Source organism: Rhea americana, unplaced genomic scaffold, assembly GCF_003343005.1.
Source record: "Rhea americana isolate MKP2758 unplaced genomic scaffold, rheAme1 scaffold_47, whole genome shotgun sequence".
Taxonomy (NCBI): Eukaryota; Metazoa; Chordata; class Aves; order Rheiformes; family Rheidae; genus Rhea; species Rhea americana.
In genome coordinates, this window is record NW_028186612.1 from 1,680,545 (window position 1) to 1,697,538 (window position 16,994).

General features: G+C 39.8%; 1 protein-coding gene across 2 annotated transcripts in view; it reads left to right on the forward strand.

Annotated features, from left to right (window-relative positions):
- The first annotated feature begins 27 nt into the window (after positions 1-27).
- The window catches only part of PRKAG2 (protein kinase AMP-activated non-catalytic subunit gamma 2), a 215,860-nt gene continuing 198,893 nt past the window's right edge, over positions 28-16,994 (forward strand). For both annotated transcript variants that reach the window (XM_085316450.1, XM_085316451.1), the window contains exon 1: positions 28-235. In XM_085316450.1, the coding sequence (XP_085172576.1) occupies positions 134-235 (102 nt within the window). In that variant the 5' untranslated portion in view covers positions 28-133. The remainder of the gene's footprint in view (positions 236-16,994) is intronic.

Here is a 16,994-nt window from a genome sequence, read left to right on the forward strand (position 1 = left end):
AAAAAAAAAAAAAAAGAAAGAAAAAAAAAAGGAGCCTGGAGTAACTGGGGACTGTGGGGAGAGGTGGAAAAGGAGCCTTCCTTCCTCTCCAGACTCCAGATCCATTGCCCAGCACCGTGCCTGGGTTAAAGGGATGGGAAGCACTGCCATGGACACCAAGAAGAAAGATGCCTCCAGCAGCAGCAGCAGAAAAAGCTCCAGCCAGAAGAAACTCATGCTGCGAGTGCACATTCCCGTAAGTTCCTCCCGGCCCTTCCTCCGCCTCAGCAGCTGGTGTGACTTGGGTGCTGGTGCATGTTTTTCTTGACATTTAGCACAGCTAGAGGCAGGGAGGGAGGCGGGAGCCGTGTTTCCTGTGCCTGATGCTGAGGTTCGGAGTCTGGGGGAAGCTAAGCTGAGCGGTGCCGTCTGTGCAACTGGCAAGTCCGGCACCTTTAGGCTGGGTYGGAGCATAGGAGTCTGCCCTGGTCTCAGCCCCTCCTGCGCAGGGCTGCGAGCCCACGGTGCCGCGTCCCGCGTGCAGCGAGTGGCGCGGAGGAGCGAGGGTAACTCGCGCCGTGCCGCTGCTCGCCTGCCCCGGGCTGTGGGATCAGCACGGTTCATGCAGTTCACACACACACTGTCAGTGTGGTTTAGCTAAAAGTGTGTTCACCCCCAAMCAGGGACTTCAGCATCCCCAGCTTTGGCTCTGGGAACTGTCCGTGCCTTGTGGCTGAATCAGAGCATTTAATCTGACTCTTCCATGTCTCAAGACTATTTCCCATCTGAATTTCACAGGGCTCAGGAACCCAGAGCCCTCTCAGATTTTGTCACAAGCCATCTATTTATTGCCAGAAAAGCAGGAACAGTTATATTGTCGTAGTGGAGCAGACAAATGAGCCTTGCAAGCTATAAACTGACTCAGTTTTGTATATTCACGCGATAAAGACAAGAYGCAAGAAGTTGTAGCACAAAGATACAGATTAACCACAGACAAAGTTTCTATTTCCAGTGAATACTAAAAGACTGGCTTCTCTGGGTCTTCAGAGTTTACATCCCTTTCAAAACTTTGGTTATTATTTTTCTTTACTATTAACACAGGATATTCTTGTTATCCATGTAACCACTCCAATTTTTTATTTTCCATCCCAATTTGCGTTTGGCTCCAGCACTTCTGGCAAGAAATGACTTAGTCCCGACATCTTTTCTGTGCAATCTGGGTTTTTTATTTTGGTCTCTTTATATAAAAGTGGAGACAGTCCTAAGCGTGTCCCTTGCCAGGCTACAAGAGACCAAAAAGATCRTTCTGTTTCTAAGCTTTTCTTTTGTTTTAGAGAAGAATAGGAAGTGAAAGYGAATTTATTAGGTGTCTTGAGTGTGTAGAATAAAATGGAGGAGAAATACACAGCTCCTCTGTAGACTTYATTTTTCTCTGGAGTGGAATGCAAGCCCAGGAGCATATGCCAAACTCCTGCTGCATTGCTCGAGTGCATTCAAAGCTAGGAGAAATGGATCTGTGTCTGCTAATGTGGTTTTTCCCCATGCATTTGTGACTGGAGTGTTTAGGCAATAATTTTTGCCGTATTACCATATTCGCCTTAACAATAGGGTTATAAAATACCAAGAAAATAGAATGTAGTACATTAAAGGGCCACTCAGAGTATGTACCTTCTTCCTTTTCATCCTACCTGCTGCATTGGCTCTCCTATCCCTTTCCATAGTCCTCTGCCTTTGACTCAGTCAAGCCAGGAACTTCTGTGCAACTGTTTCTAACTCAGTTCAGAGAACCTGCATCTCTCCCTGCTGAAGAGCCACAGGTAGCCTGGGAGATGCTGCTGTTGCTGCATGAGTCTGCAGGCTCCATCCGATGTTTTTTGGAATACCTGCCAACACCACACAACTCTGACCACACYGGTACTAACTGCAGTTTTCCCCATTTTTATGGCTGTGAAGCTAAGGTGGAAAGCAGTGTCTAAGTAACTTGTTCAAACCTAAACATTTTTGATGAGGGAAGGCTAATGCTTTCTCCTAATCACCTCTCTAAGCCAGTAGACCATCTTTCTTCAGGAGTGTTGTTGACTCAGTTTGGTCTTGGACAGAACAGCATTAGAAATGGACTGTAATTTTTCATGTTCATTAATCTTTTGGCTTCTTTGCTGTGCAGTTTGTCACCTAGGCAATGGTAGTTATTCAGACACAAGCCTGCAAATGCCTGATACTGCACTGAAGTCAACGTGAGTTTTATTGTTCACTTAGTTGGGAGCAATTCAAGAATCAGTAATGAACTAGCACCGTCCCTCCCTCCTTTCCATCCCCAGAATATTACCTTTCTGTTTCATTCTGCATCATTCTAGCATTTCTGGAATGGACAATTGGGCCAATGGTCTTTCAAGTTTTATTCTTTGTTCTTGGTGTTTTGCTGTTATCTGGCAGTTTAAGTTTGACTGTGCTACAATAAAGAACATTTTTCTCATTCTCCTCATTTGACAGTGGAATCTGCATTTGAAAAGATCCATTTAGACTGTTTTTTTTCCCTCTTTCATAACATTTTCTTGGCTCTTGTTTTGAAGCATCATTCCTATTATTTCAGTGGTGCCTGTCAGTGTAGCTGTAGTTGTCAAGGGARCTTTCACCAGACAGTAATTTTTATTTTGTTCATCCTCTTCTTTGTTTTGCTGTGAGATCATGTTTATTGCTGAGACATGTAATTCTTGATCTTTGAAGATCATTGAGATCTTAAAGTTAGGAAGAGCAGAAGGACTAATGAGGTCTAAGTAGGAAGGGAGAGAGGAGTTAAATCTAAAAGAAAGCAGTAGAACAGAAAGGTACTGTTGTGATTCAGGCTAGCCTTAAAATACATATTTACATGTAGTAATGTAAATTACTGACTTAAACACTGACTTAAAGTAGTGACAAATATTGGGCAAGAAAAAGTGAATAATACAAAATATACAACGATTGTGGGCGTATCTGCAAAGAAAGTTTGTATGCTTTTCTTCTCTCTCATTTATTTTTATGAGCTTGCTGTGACAATGGGAACAAATTGATCAGTTTGAGAAAGCTAGTTTTGTATTGCACAKCATCTGGAGCATTTCACAGGTAAATTTTTCAAGTAAGATTAGTGAGTCATAGTACAAAAAGTCTGAAAACACTCTCCTTTCACCTTGCAGGAGCCTGTGTAAGATAGAGGTCATATCCACTTCCCTCTTTCCTGGCAGCACTTTCGGAAATCTTGAAATTAGAGAGACCCAAATTGAAATTTCTGATCGGAATATCCTTGAAATCTGCTACAGATCCGGACACAAATCTTTGCTCTCTCGATTAGACATATCTAATATAAGAGTATTAGCATTACAGATTTTTTTAAGCCATTAGAAGATAATAGAATCTACGTTTAATGCACCACTTGCTTYGAACATGTTTTAAAAACTCTCCTCTAAGAACGTGGTTGCTGAGTAGGAGCTCACGGTGGTGAGATCAGTACATTCTTTTGTCATCTCACAGAATGGCTCTGTTCTAATGGTAACATTGCTTGTAACTCTGTGTTGCTGTGAAAAAGGAGGGATTCTGCCCTGGTGTAATTCAGACAGTGCCAGTAAAGTTACTTTGTGTTTACACTAGAGAGCAGAACCTGTCTCAAGAACTTCACTGTGGCAAGTGACAAGCACCTGCTGCTCCCAGCAGGTGGGAATTGCAGAACCTTGGTGCTTCCTTGGCTTATACCCAGATATATCACAAGGTGACTTCTTAGTGCAAAAGAACAAAGGAATTTTTCACAATAAGGACAAAAATAACTGTAAGTGTCTGTAAGTGAATACAAAAACATTCYCTCTCCCAAGCCAGGGAAGTGGCTGTTGCCTCTACTACTTCTGCCCTGACAGCAGAGCCGATGCAGTAGAAGGAGGCTCTTGGAAGTCGTGATCCTTTATTACCAATATCGCACAAACATCTCTGCATGCTTTTTTTCCATTTCTTTGCTGGCTACTGTGATTTTGAACAGATTCCTCAATGTGCAAATTTATGGGTGTTTTCAGGGCTGTTGTGTCAGCATGCCAGGCTGGAACTTCAGATGGCTTAAATGTGTCTAACCCGAGAGACTACAGTGTTGTTCTGACAGCTTGTGTTGGCTTCAGCTCTGCCCCTCCATYTTGCTTTCCACACTTGCAATGTCATTAACGGCTGCATGCCTAATAAATCACTGGGAAATGATTTTGTTCTGTCACAGTTTTTACAGAGTGCTTCTTTTCTCTTGGTAATTGCCAGGTGTGCTGATGAGAATGGCACTTCAGTTTAAGGGTCACTTTAGAAAGCAACAAATGAAGAATAAGCTGGTGAATTCTTCCAAAGGAGATGAGGAAATCTGCTTCCAATGTTATCTAAGAATGAAAAATGTTTGTTTTTCTGGCAAAAAGGAGGTGGGGAGAGTGGGAGTCAAAGAGGAGTGGAGATAAATATTTCCCTAAAGTTAAATCTGCAACTATCCTCCCCCTTGCTCTCATAGGCCATACTCTGAGTTGTCCTGAGTTTATGTGGCCTTGAAGCTTATATTTGGATTCCTTCCTAAAGGGCTGATATATTAAATATCTGAAGAGGGCAAGAGGTATYTGCCCAGGAGATTTGAGATTGCACTCTGAATCTAACTGACAGAAAAAAGGGATTAATGTTTGTAGTCATAATAGCTGCCATTGTAATTAAAGGACCTATTAGACCAGTTTATGTTATGTTTTAAAACTGAAGATATTGGAAGGTACTACTTCTTTAAAACATCCAGGAGATTCTRCTCCTAAGTTGTCTCATCCAACCTTCTTTACAGCGGTGAGGGCTGTAGGCTAGCTGGAAAGAAGTTAATTTCATTGCAGGAATATGTCATGAGTGTGGAAGAAACCGCACAGAAGTGTGGATCTTTAGGGTCTTGGCCCTCAGGGTGGATGTTCACATGGTGCTTGTTGGGATTTACTGAAATAAAAGAAAATGGGAGGCTCCTAGAAGGATCAGGATTGAGGCAGAAAATTGCCTTGGAAGTYGAGAGTGAGCTAAAGAGGAATGATAATGAGTTAGCAAAATTGTAGTCCTTTGCCAAAGAAGATTCTTGGTGCTAAATGTTAAATCACCTTTAATAGTTCCCATCGTGTAAGGTTAGTCACTCCCTTTTTTAGAGAGATGGCATTGCACCAAATTGTATCTGCCTTGATGACTCTGTGATTGAAAACTCTGCTAAAATGCTGTTGTTTTTTTTTCCCTGTTTGCCTGTCCAAGGATATGAGAAAACCAGCTACATTCTTTCCTTCTCATGAATCATTTCCAGGAATAAATATTCTATGGCTAATGTGTGCCCTTACTAGCACCTGGGAGGTTCCTGTGCCTGTTCACAGACCTGCAAGGTTCAGCTCATGCCCAGTTTCACCTGGGCACCAYGTTGCATTCAAGGGTGATATGTATATTTAAAAATTACGTATTCRTATGTGTCTGAAAGCAGAATTTGACCTGCAGGCAGGATTCAAAGGTCATTTTGTTGATGATACTTGGACAGTCATGGGAGTAGGCTGTTTGCGGCTGCACTGGCTTGGCAGGACTAATGGGAGTAGAAATAGTCAAAACTTTACCATCATGGCTGTTGGTAGATGTACCACATTATGGGCCTACATGTTGAGTGAAGTACTATTTTTGAGTTTTTTGGAGAAGAGCTGAATTTGTATAAAAAGGCTTTATGTGGAATAATGAAAGAGCAGGGYTGCTTATAAGAGAAGTGGAGCATCAAGGATGACATCAGCAGTGGATAAGAGGGGTCACAGAATGTCTGGCGTAGAAATACCGGACCTAGCTCCTTTGCAGAGTAAATTACCTTAGGCTGATCATCAGGCTTCCATGATAAGGCTGCTTTCAGCACCTGATCCAGTTGCRGAGGAATGCTGTTGCAATTTTCTGTTGGTGTTTTCACAGCAGAGAAAGCGTTAAGGCCTGATGAGAAGGGAGTGTTACACAGCTCTTCAAGGACCAACAGAAAAGATAGCTTGAGRGCATCTTGAATCGAGTATGTTTTGTGTATGACTGGAAGGGAGATCTTACGTGCATGTATGTAATACACCATCAATAAATATATAATATTATTGGTGGTTTAGAGATAAAGTACTATGCCACCACAGAAATATTTCAATACTAGGCATAGGTAGAAATGGCGGTATATATGACAAATTCTGCTTCAAACTGCTGTATTTATTCTTCAGGTGGCTGCAAGAGCTTCAGTTTAGTATTTGCTTCTATAATACTGCTTCTTTTAAATTACTTGCATCTTATTACCTACGAAACCTTTAAAGCATGAAAGTTATTATTTATGAAGCAGAGAACCAGAACATGATGTAGTACTTTAGTCTTTTGTGTTAAGCTTTGACATGGAATATTTAGAGCATGGTGTATAAGGTTACATTTTTGTGTAATTTAGCATGACAGTAAACTACGTTACGTGAGGGTGACTTAGCGGGATGCATAACAAATCCATTGCAGTGTGTGTTTCATGGTTGTCATTTGTATCACACACCATGGCTGTTCAGACCTCATCGTCATTATTACAAAGGATACCAGGGATCTTGTGTTCAAAAACCAGAACCTATGTCATAAGCTGAAGACTTAATCAGTTTTTGTAGTTAGGGTGATGGAGCTATACCCCATTTTAAGCTGCTGGAGAATATGTATTCATAGGTCTGAAGTGTTATTAGGAGGAAGTGTGTGCATTATAAACATTATCTGCCATATAATGAAACCATCATGAACCAAATGAAATCATCATTTATTCACTACAGACRTTGGACAGTTTGGGCAGTCTGCTTTTTAAGTTGGTAATGCTATYGAAACAATGTCCATAAGAAAATGCAGCCCTGCTTCTGCAAACAGAGGAAAGGAAAGCTACCTCAATATTTAGACTGCTGGCTTACAGCACTACAAAACACAAGATTTTCTTGCTCCCTTGTAGACTTTTCTAGTGGTCTTTGATGGATCATTTCAGTTCAGATCTGGTTTTTAGAAGCTATATGCCTATTAATTCCATTAGAAAAGATTGGAGAGATATTTTCCATGGAGTTAAAACAATCAATAGGTGCTAAGCTGGATTAGGGGTAAAATTGGAATCTAAGTATGAAGAAACATTGTAGTGAAGACAAGCCCTTAGTAGGAAAGGTATAGTTGGAAGAATGTGATGGACTAWACAGGTGCCATTAATATTGTCAATAATCTGCCTAGTGAAAGAAATGGATCGTTACCTGCATGCCACTTATTTTGAATGGACTTTATATGGAAAACAGAAAAACTTCTGAAATTATGCATAGAATCCTAATGTGGATCACATTGACTGTAGTTTTGCTACCTAGCCATAATCCTTGACGAATTTCCACAGATTCAGAACTGYTATATGCCTCTAAATAGGCATGCAACAGTTATAAATAGGTATATTTAATAATTTGCAAAGTCTTTGTTGCCCTGCTTTTCGTGACGTTGTCTCTAACAATGTAACTACCAACAAATATTTTTACAGAATTGTGGAATRGTTTAAGTTGGAAAGGACCTCTGGAGATCATCCAGTCTAACCACCCAGCTTAAAGCAGGATCAGCTAGAGCAGGTTGCTCAGGACCTTGCCCTGTCAGGTTTGATTATCTCCAAGGATGAAGACCCAACAGTTTCATGACTCTGGAAGATTGTATTTAGGCAAGTGAAGGATTATTAGGATTAAATAATGTTCAGCCACTAAATGAGCACACTGAATTTAGCAGCAGATTTGGTTGTAACTTGTCCCAAAGCTTATCGCTCCCATTTGGGGAGTGAAATTGGATTCGTCTGTTGGTTGTAGAGACTTCTGTGAAAAGTATTCTCTGAAATGAGAGTTGAAATGGCAGGTACAATGATGCCTACAAGGCTTGTGGAAGAAGGGAAGAGTAGAGAAGACACTAAAAGMGATGCTTAGTTACGGTGTCATCAAAATAGGTGTGGGAGCTTGCCAGCTTCTCAGTGGAACATTGCATCTYCTGGAATGTGGTTTCATCATGTGTTACCATTCCTTTTGCATAAATTAATTACAGTGGGATTTGCTGTTACAGAGTATTAATCGAGACTCCTGTGTTGGAAGTATGATCTAAATTAAATGGCATGAGGAAAGGCAATTCAAGGATAAAAGCACTAAATCATCACCTGCATATTTACTGTATAGCCTGAGGCAGGACAGAGAGTCCTTGATATAAGCTTTGCATTGATGAATGGCTGAGGTTTCATTTGCACAAAAAATATTCCACACATAMAGTGCAAAATAATATTAATAATTTTGGTTTCACCTTTCCATTGTTTTAACATAGTTACTACTTCTAATATGTCTGTAGGCTACACTGCAGCATCTTACGGGACTTCTTTTCATCCATGATTGAATGCTGTTGTGCTAGAGATGCCTGTGTATGCATAAGGTACATATACCGGTACAGACAAACTCTGAAGAATTTAAAGCCTTGATAGATGTTGTAGACCAAAGGCATATGAGAGGAAATGATATTGTCCTTGCTGCACTGACATTCGTATGGATGGCTGAGATTCAAGCAACTTGTCCTGTGTTGTACATGAGTATGGAGGTGGGATTCGCAAAGTCTTGAGGCCCAATTCACTTCCTCAGTAAGCCCATCCTTATCTATATTGAATTTTTCATATAAGGACCGACGTACTAGCTAAGTCATGCTAAGTCAGCAGTGATGGAAAGCTCCCCCCCCCCTTGTGCATGTGAGGTGAAAGAATTCTGGTTTGATGTCTACAGACAATGGTGCTGTGTCCTAAAATAACACTGTTAGGACTCTTTCAGCAGTCTGATCAGGAAGACCAGGGATTCAGAAGATAAATTAGAGGAGACTACATTAACCTGCAGCATCAAAAGTGATACTTAAATGAGTGTGTCTAATTATCACACCCTCTATGTGGTTCATATGGTTATCTGAAAGCTGTGAAATGGGAGTCTTTTCTTTTCCCCTAGAACCTCTGGTGGCACATCGGATGCACAGTTCTTGAAACAAAGGGATCTACAACCATTTAGTGTGCAATCATCTATAAACTCAAACAGTTGGTGTTTGGGGTATCCTAACCAGCAGTCTACCAGGCACATTCAACCAGTAGCACTCTCCAAAGAGCTCACAGGCTTCCTGCACTCCGTGGACTTGTCCTTTTAGTTGCCACAGCTGAGCATTCCCCAGTTCTGCAGTCAGTGAATGCAGGAGACAGAATACCAGCGTGGTCTTAACACTAGTCTTCTTGGATAGTCGTTRCATTAATTCTAGATCAGCTCTACCTTTTTATCGGGAAATGGAGAGTTTCTGCCATGTGACACTTTGAACCAACATTATTCATAAACATCAGATTTATGGGTGAGGATTAGCTATATGTTTTTCTTATTTTTTTTAATATTTTTGAGAATGACTATGCAGCTCCAGGCTATGCAGAGCTTATAATTTGTATTTTTTGCAGAGCTTATATATTATATTTTTTTCTATATTGTGTATTTAAAGAGTTCTGGCTCCTTTAACAGGGTCCGACCTGTGCAGACATCATCAATTTGCATGCAAAAAAATGCTATTAAATGAGCTCTTCTGATTTTCAGCTACAAAATACTGAAGGCAGTAAAAGAGGAAATGCCCTACTTAACCATGTGGGCTGGTCTCCATTAGTAAGACTAAAATTGTTTGCAGTGTTGAGCAAATCATGTTGCCTTGCAGTGCCTTCTTAGCAAGCAAAGGTGTTTTATTTTCACAGCGCATGTTTTCAGATAAAAGATCTCAACAAATGAGTAATGACTTGTAACTCATTCACTTTTGATGTCTGTCTCTATAATCTGAGATGCAAAAAAAAAAAAAGAACAACAGATGACAAGGTAGTTAAGTTTACTTGAAGTGTCATTCACAAGATTAATCCTACAGATAAAAAATGGATGCTAAGAAACATCGTAGTTCGGATAGATGAGGCTTGCAAAATAACTTGGGCATATTAGGTGCCGTTGCCTTCGGAGATCCTACTAGCCCATCTGCATCAAGAGGTCCTCAAGCACATTTGAAATTCTGGCTTTGTCTTTCAAACCTTCAAGATGCTGACCTTTCTCCTCTGCTTTTATGCCTAGTTACAAAACAAAAGCAGATTTTCCTGCTTTTTCCGCTCCTAATAGGTTTTCAGCTTTAAACAGGGAATAAAACATTCCCTTGCACCTGATAGCTATAATGAAGCAAACAAAAATCTCTGAAGTCATAAGCCTGTTTTTACTGAATAGAAATTGATAGTAATACTGGGATGCAATTTGGGAAGAGGTAAGTGGCAGGTGTTCTCTCATYGATAAGACTGAAACCGATACTTAATGCAGTGCAATCCAGTGTGACCTATAATGAAGTCTATATATATCCTTATGTTTGACAGTTGCGTGACCAGTTACTACGTATGATTAGACCTTCAAAGAGTAATTCTTCTTCTACCCACTTCAGCTTTTCAATGTAACTTTATAAAAAGCTTCACTCACTAAAACATAAGAGGATTTTTTATTTACATGTTTTTAATTTTATATATATATATTTTAAGTCATTTTATATAACTTTTCAGGTGTGTTATGAACTACTGCAGGCACTTAATGTGTTCAGACACTGTAGGTAGTAATTTCAAATGTAGTTTTGAAATATGGATGTTTTAAAAGAAATATATTTCACTGCCATAATCTGCATATACTTTTTCACATGCTATTCATGGAACAGAAGTATTTGGGTACAAATGTATTTGGAATTACCTGCATTTTTGCAAATCAGTGTCGATATTGCTTTGTGGGCTACCTCTTGTCTGGGTCACTGAAAGAGGAGAGGGGAGGACTCGATTCTCTCCAAGTTGTCAGAAGCTGATCTGGTGACCAATTTAGGTTTTGAAATTTTTACATACATATCTTTTGTAAAACTGCTCATAGTCTTGACTGTATTTGTGTTAAAGYAACAGAGGAAGGGACACACCAGTAAATACTGAAGACTGTTGATRTCAATGGCAGTGACCATGTATTCAGTTTAGCTGATGAGAGTTGGAACACAGGCAGAGTATTTGGGGACACATCTGAGGGTTTACCTTTTCTTAGAAGAATGGTCATTTCCCTGGACTTCAGCAACAAAATGAGAGAAAATATTAAGCATACACTCTAAGGAATCATCCATTTTGGACAGAGAAGGGACTAGTTATTTCCAGTTTATTTCTAGAGAACAGTAGGCTACCTCTGCTTGTATTTTATGGTCTTCAAYGATTTGTGCACTTGACTAGGTTAATTTAAAAAGCATGTAAGGACTCAAGTGCAGAGGCTCTCTGTGTGTGTGTGAAAGGAAGCTGTCTCATGTAAAAACTGTTTACAATAAACTGAACGCGTTCAGTATGTAGGTACAAGCTGGCAAAATGCTCGTGTTGCAGAGGAATGAACTGGGATGGAATACAAGTATTTAACAATTTGAGAAAAAGATTATGGATATGTTTTTGCCTGATGTTAAAACATCCRGATTTAGTTTCTATCTGTACTAAGATTAATTTCAGTTTCAGATCTTGTGTTTTAATGTCACAAAACAGAACAACTAGCTGACTTTTGTCGACCTTTATGCTCCTTTTATATATTTATTTTTTATTTACAAGACCTAACAATCTAAAATCCAGTCACCTGGGTCAATGTCCTAAGAGATTAAGGCTCAATAATTTGAGTCYTGCTGTCCAAGACTGATGTAATGTGGACTAACTTTCTTCTTTCTTCTGCMTGCTTCCCTGTGTGCAACTGCTGCTGTAGAAGGCCCCCAAGCCGTGTCATGTCGGATAACGCATGGTCTTCGGAGCTCACCGGGGGAGAGCAAAGCCTGGGAACAGTGCGGACAGGCTCAGCCAGCCACTTCCACTAATTGTTGAAGTGGACCATGGAATACGAAAGAAGGAGGGAGGGGGGAATGGAGACGTGTCTTGGTGTGGAAACGACTGTGTGAAAACAGATACGAACTTGCTCGTTGGGAGTGCACGTGTTGCACAGGAGAACTCCCACMACAGGAATCCCCTGCTTTAGGGTGCCCTTGCCAGGTAGTTTTAGAAGGTTTCTGTTTATTTAATTACCAAGTGAGACTTTCTTCRTTATTTGGAGATGTGAGCTGTAGCAGCAATTTACTGCTGAGCTAGCTTGAAATCATCGKTTCATTTTTGGTTCTAGGTATCTAGTACTGCCTAAATAGTAGGAATGGAAATTTAGAAGAATTAACTATTAATTTAACTTCCTAGTCACATTTTAAAATACATCCTGCTGAAGCGGAGTTAAATGTCTAAGTGAATCTCRTTCACACTGAGTCCTCTAACTCAAACCACGCTCAAGTGCTTTGCAGATGAATTACATACAACAAATAAAATGGAACAAAATGACATATTTTAGGAGTTTTATTCATAATGAAAAGCAGAATTTCCTCTCAAGGCTTGTTGCACTCAAATATCTAAACTGTATTTTGCTTAAACTCTGAAAAAGATCAGGTAAAGACAGTGACAGAGGGTTGATCACTTGGTAGGATGAGCCCCCAAATGGAATAATTTTCCAATGTGATGGGTGCTACAAGAAACTATGAACAACTGAAAATGAAGTTAGTAAGGTTCATAAAATAAAATTAGTGAGTTTCCAGTTTATTACACAGTGGAACTTTGCACAAGGGAAGTTGCCAGCCCTTGCTGTAATTCATTGTTGCCTGGAGATGGAAAACTCTTTGCATCAGGGAAGCGGAAGACATGAATGATTTGTAGGGCACTTGCATGTCCAGCTATGCCTGAAAGATCATTGTATTCATACTGAAAAATAGCAATTTCTGCAGTGGAAATGCAACAGCTGCAATTAGTAATCAGCACAATGCAACACAATTGGTAAAAGTCCAAATACTTACTTTATCCATTTACTAAATGAATCTCAAATGTCTAACTGAACCAAAAATTGCTCCTTTATGGAGGCTAAGAGAAAAGGGAATATCCAGCAGAAGCACCAATTTGTTGATTGTGTAATGGACTTATCWTTAGTAACTAAATTATACTGATGCAATTTCTTTTTCTCCAGGACAGATATGTGTGCCTACCAGAGCTGATTGATGTTTAAAAGCAGTCTGAATAAGCCACAATGTATTTCAAATGGAGACTGATAACAGAGTTAAGAATGATGGAAAACTTTTTAGAAGTGGAAAAATAATTGCTAATAGCATTGCAGAAAAATGAGAATGCTGAAAGAGAGCATGGCTTATCCAATGAGTTAGATTTATCCTTTTTTAGTTAAAATTATGTAAATAAAGTGCAGTGAAAGTTTTCATGATGACAGCCCTAAAGACTTATTATGGCTCAGAGCAYGAATCAAGTTCATATAAGCTTCCTCACAATAGTTTGTTTTGGCCCTTCAATTTTGACAGMAGGATTGGCCTTCAAGCAATTAAACCAAAGATACTTATTGCTGTAGGATGGAAATCCATCTTCCTGGCACTGACTTGGGAACTTCATTTCACACCAACCTCCAAAACATTTTTGCTGACTAAGGGTGATTTTGAAGCTGTTGCTAAAAGACACTAGGTTCTCAGTATTCTTGTCAATCTCTTCCAGTTTTCACATCAGATTTCTCTTTATTGTGTATTCCTTTTTTTGTAATSCACTGATTTGCAAAGCCACTGTATCTTCCATGCAAAGAATATTCCCTTGAGAGACTTTAGCTGCCCAAGGTTGGGATACCTGATGCTAATGGGAGCTGTGGCACTCCTGCTATTTCAAGGTGGATACCCAAAATTAGCATTTTAGGGGATTTAACAAATGTTTTCTGGCCTGGTGACCTGTCCAGTGCTGAAGAGAGAGTGAATGAACCCTCTGGAAAAGGATTTCTAACTGTTTGAGTTGCTCAACTCTAGATATGCGGGGCCTGACTCTGGTGTTACGTGCCTCAACARGAGTATTTTCCCAGGAATCACTAAAGTTGTGATCACAGGGAGGCAGTATCTCTGCACAAAACAAAAATGTTAAGGTTTCCATTTGGCTCTCTTGCAAGTTAGAGGGATGGGAGAAGAAAACACCTAAAGCTTGTGACTGCTTCCAGCAGCCAGTCTAAAYAAGTGTATAAATAAGCACGGATAAATACCTCATTAGTAAAAACATCCAAAATAACCAAAATATCTTTTTTTAATGTATCGTTTTTGACAAACATCTAAGTTTCTTCTAAGTATTCTACTCAGAGTTTTTTCTCCCAGCAGATAACCTTTCTAGCACTTACCACAATTCTGAGTTCTTTTTTTAATGCCGCTATGCAAAATGGACGTTGCAAGAGATCTGTGATGGAGATGGCCGAGTGAAACCTGGGTAGGGCAGTGATATAAGGATAATGCTATGATTCATTCTCTGTGCTATTCTGATTATGTTATGGCTGTAATTCTGTAGCTGTGGTTTCTTCCAGTGGTCTAAATGGGGAGGCAGGTAAGAGGTTGAACTCAGTGTGAGCCAGAAACCTAAAATATCTTTGTATTGGCAGAGCGCCCAGACCCGAATAAATACATCAAGCCTTTCTCTTTCACATCCATGTTGTAGAGGCGAAATGCGAGAAAGCCAGACAGAATTATGACAGACCATATTTTGTTTAAATGGAGGCCTGGTAACTGTAAAGATCCAGGGCCGTTTATAAGGCTAAATCCTGTACTTTATATGGATTTAGAACAGTCATTTAAACTAAGTATTTCTCAGTACACAGGCTGAGAATTTGTAAATTCAAACAATTTGCATAATTGATGTTTTTATATGTGCAGTATAGATACTTGTTATATTGGCATAATCACAGTGCTTTAGTTTACATTGTTTTCTTTCCTGAACATCATGTAGGAATTTAACATGACCTTTTTGATAGGAAAAACTTCTCTCTGTCTCAGTKTGTCCTTAATGCCTGTTCTAAGTAAAGCTTGAATTTTCTGAGACGTTTCCAGAAACGGTTTTTCTAAGAAAACCTTGCATTTCCAACTGGTAATTAATTAAAAACTGGCCTTGAAAACTCCATATTTTCCTTTATAGGATTTTCTGTGATTCAGGCCTTTTACTACTGCTRTTCATGAGTCTGACTGTTGCTGCATAGAACTGTTCAGAAAAATGTCTGTGATACCAATGGAGAGATGGGACTTACTCCAGAGAGTTACAGCTGGAGATCTCTGTCTGGCACATTTGGGCTACTGAGGAAGTTACAACCTTGGGCTGGAAATGTAATGGCATGTTCTGGTGATAACTTTAACTTTTTCTTGCTCTAGACTTGTTATTGTGGGAAAAATTGTGTGTAAAGCAACTGCAACTGGTGCAACGTATTTGTATATTCTATATATAATGGCAAAGTAGAGAAGCATGAATGTGCATCTTGGTTAAGTCGTTCCAAGTACATGTATTCATTAAGCTGACCATAGAAATTCAGTCAAACATAAACTCAGCTATTCCTGGTAATTCATCAACAGATTCATCTGAAACTTTGTCCAAAGTGCTAGTTTCTGAATCAGGTCATGAATATCTCATTTCCTCAACAGTCCTCAAAAGTATACAGTCCGCTTAGTGATTAAAACCAARTCTAACCAGACTCTCAGCAACAACGCAAACTCCCAGTCACAAATTTTCTTCGTCTCAGACCCAGCTGTGCTTCTACTTCCATATGTCAGGACTACAGAGAAAAAGAATATCCTTGTAATATGAAACATGGCACCCGGATAAACTTTGGTATAGATCTTGKAGAGAGCATAAAACCCAAACAGAGCACTCGCTCCACTGACCCTTCTGGCGGTTAGTCCCCCCTGGCTGGGTACAGAGTACRCGGAGTAAACTCTGGAACTGATACGCACCGTTCTGTGCGAAAAGCTCYGAAGTGTTTTAGAAATTGTATTTTTCCATATGTGCCTGAAATGTGGATAGCTCTTGGACAGAAAATAGATGTGTCACTGGCATTCAGCAGAGCTGTGCAAACTGAGGCAGTAATCCAGGAAAGATGTTTCATCTGGCTCATCCAAAAGGGGGCTTTGCTTTCATCACCTAAAAAATGCAAAGCGTTGAACAGCATTTGCAGTCAAAATTTGTTGTCTGTAAAGGCAAGTGTCATGAGGTTTTAAATGGACACTAGGAGCAGGATCTTGGGCTTCCTTCTCTGTTTCTAAAGAAAAGCATAGGTTTGGTCATTCCCACTGTAGCCGCTGTGAGTGCCAGGACTGTCTTTTGAATTAATGGTCCTGGTCTGGAGAGTAGTGTCATTCCTAGTGAACCATCAGTAGTATTGATGCCTTAATTACTTTGAAACTTAAATGTAAAAAAGCCACCAATAATCTGACTGTCGATTCTCAGGTACATACAAAGTCCCGATATTCTTGTTATCCATATGCTATTCAGTTTATCTTCTGTAGATCATAGCTCTTGTCAGACGAGTGTACCCTCTAATATCAACCTCCTGTGCACTGTGGTTTTCACTTTTACTACTGAAAAAACATAGAGAGAGCTGCTTTATTTGAACTTGCCAAAGACCTAGGTCTTGGACAGTATCCAAGTTGTTATTGATGAGTTATTTGATCCAAGTATTTGTTTTAAAACTCCTCTGAAAAGAAAGCCTAGAAAGAGAGCCAATATAACTTAATAACACTAACGCACTGCAAACARCAACAGTAATGCACCGCACTTTATCTCTTTGTTTCTTCAAATTTCAAAATACTTTGCAGAAATGAGTGAGTTAACCCCCATACTGCTCTGGAAGTATCATTATTTCTGATCTAAGGCTTGGAAAGCAAAAGTGTAAAAAGTAGTTTGCCTAAGTGTACAGGAAGATAGAAAATAGGGCTCAAAGGCTCCATAGTTGTGTATGTTAGCTAAAGAAACGTCATGGCTAAAGCCAGATTGCTCCAGGTAATTCAGCAGCGGCAGATGACTTGGCCCACACGGGAGCTGGTTCTCCGTTGACTCTGTGCGGAGCTCTTCATTTATAAGATCAGCTGTCGTGACACTGCCT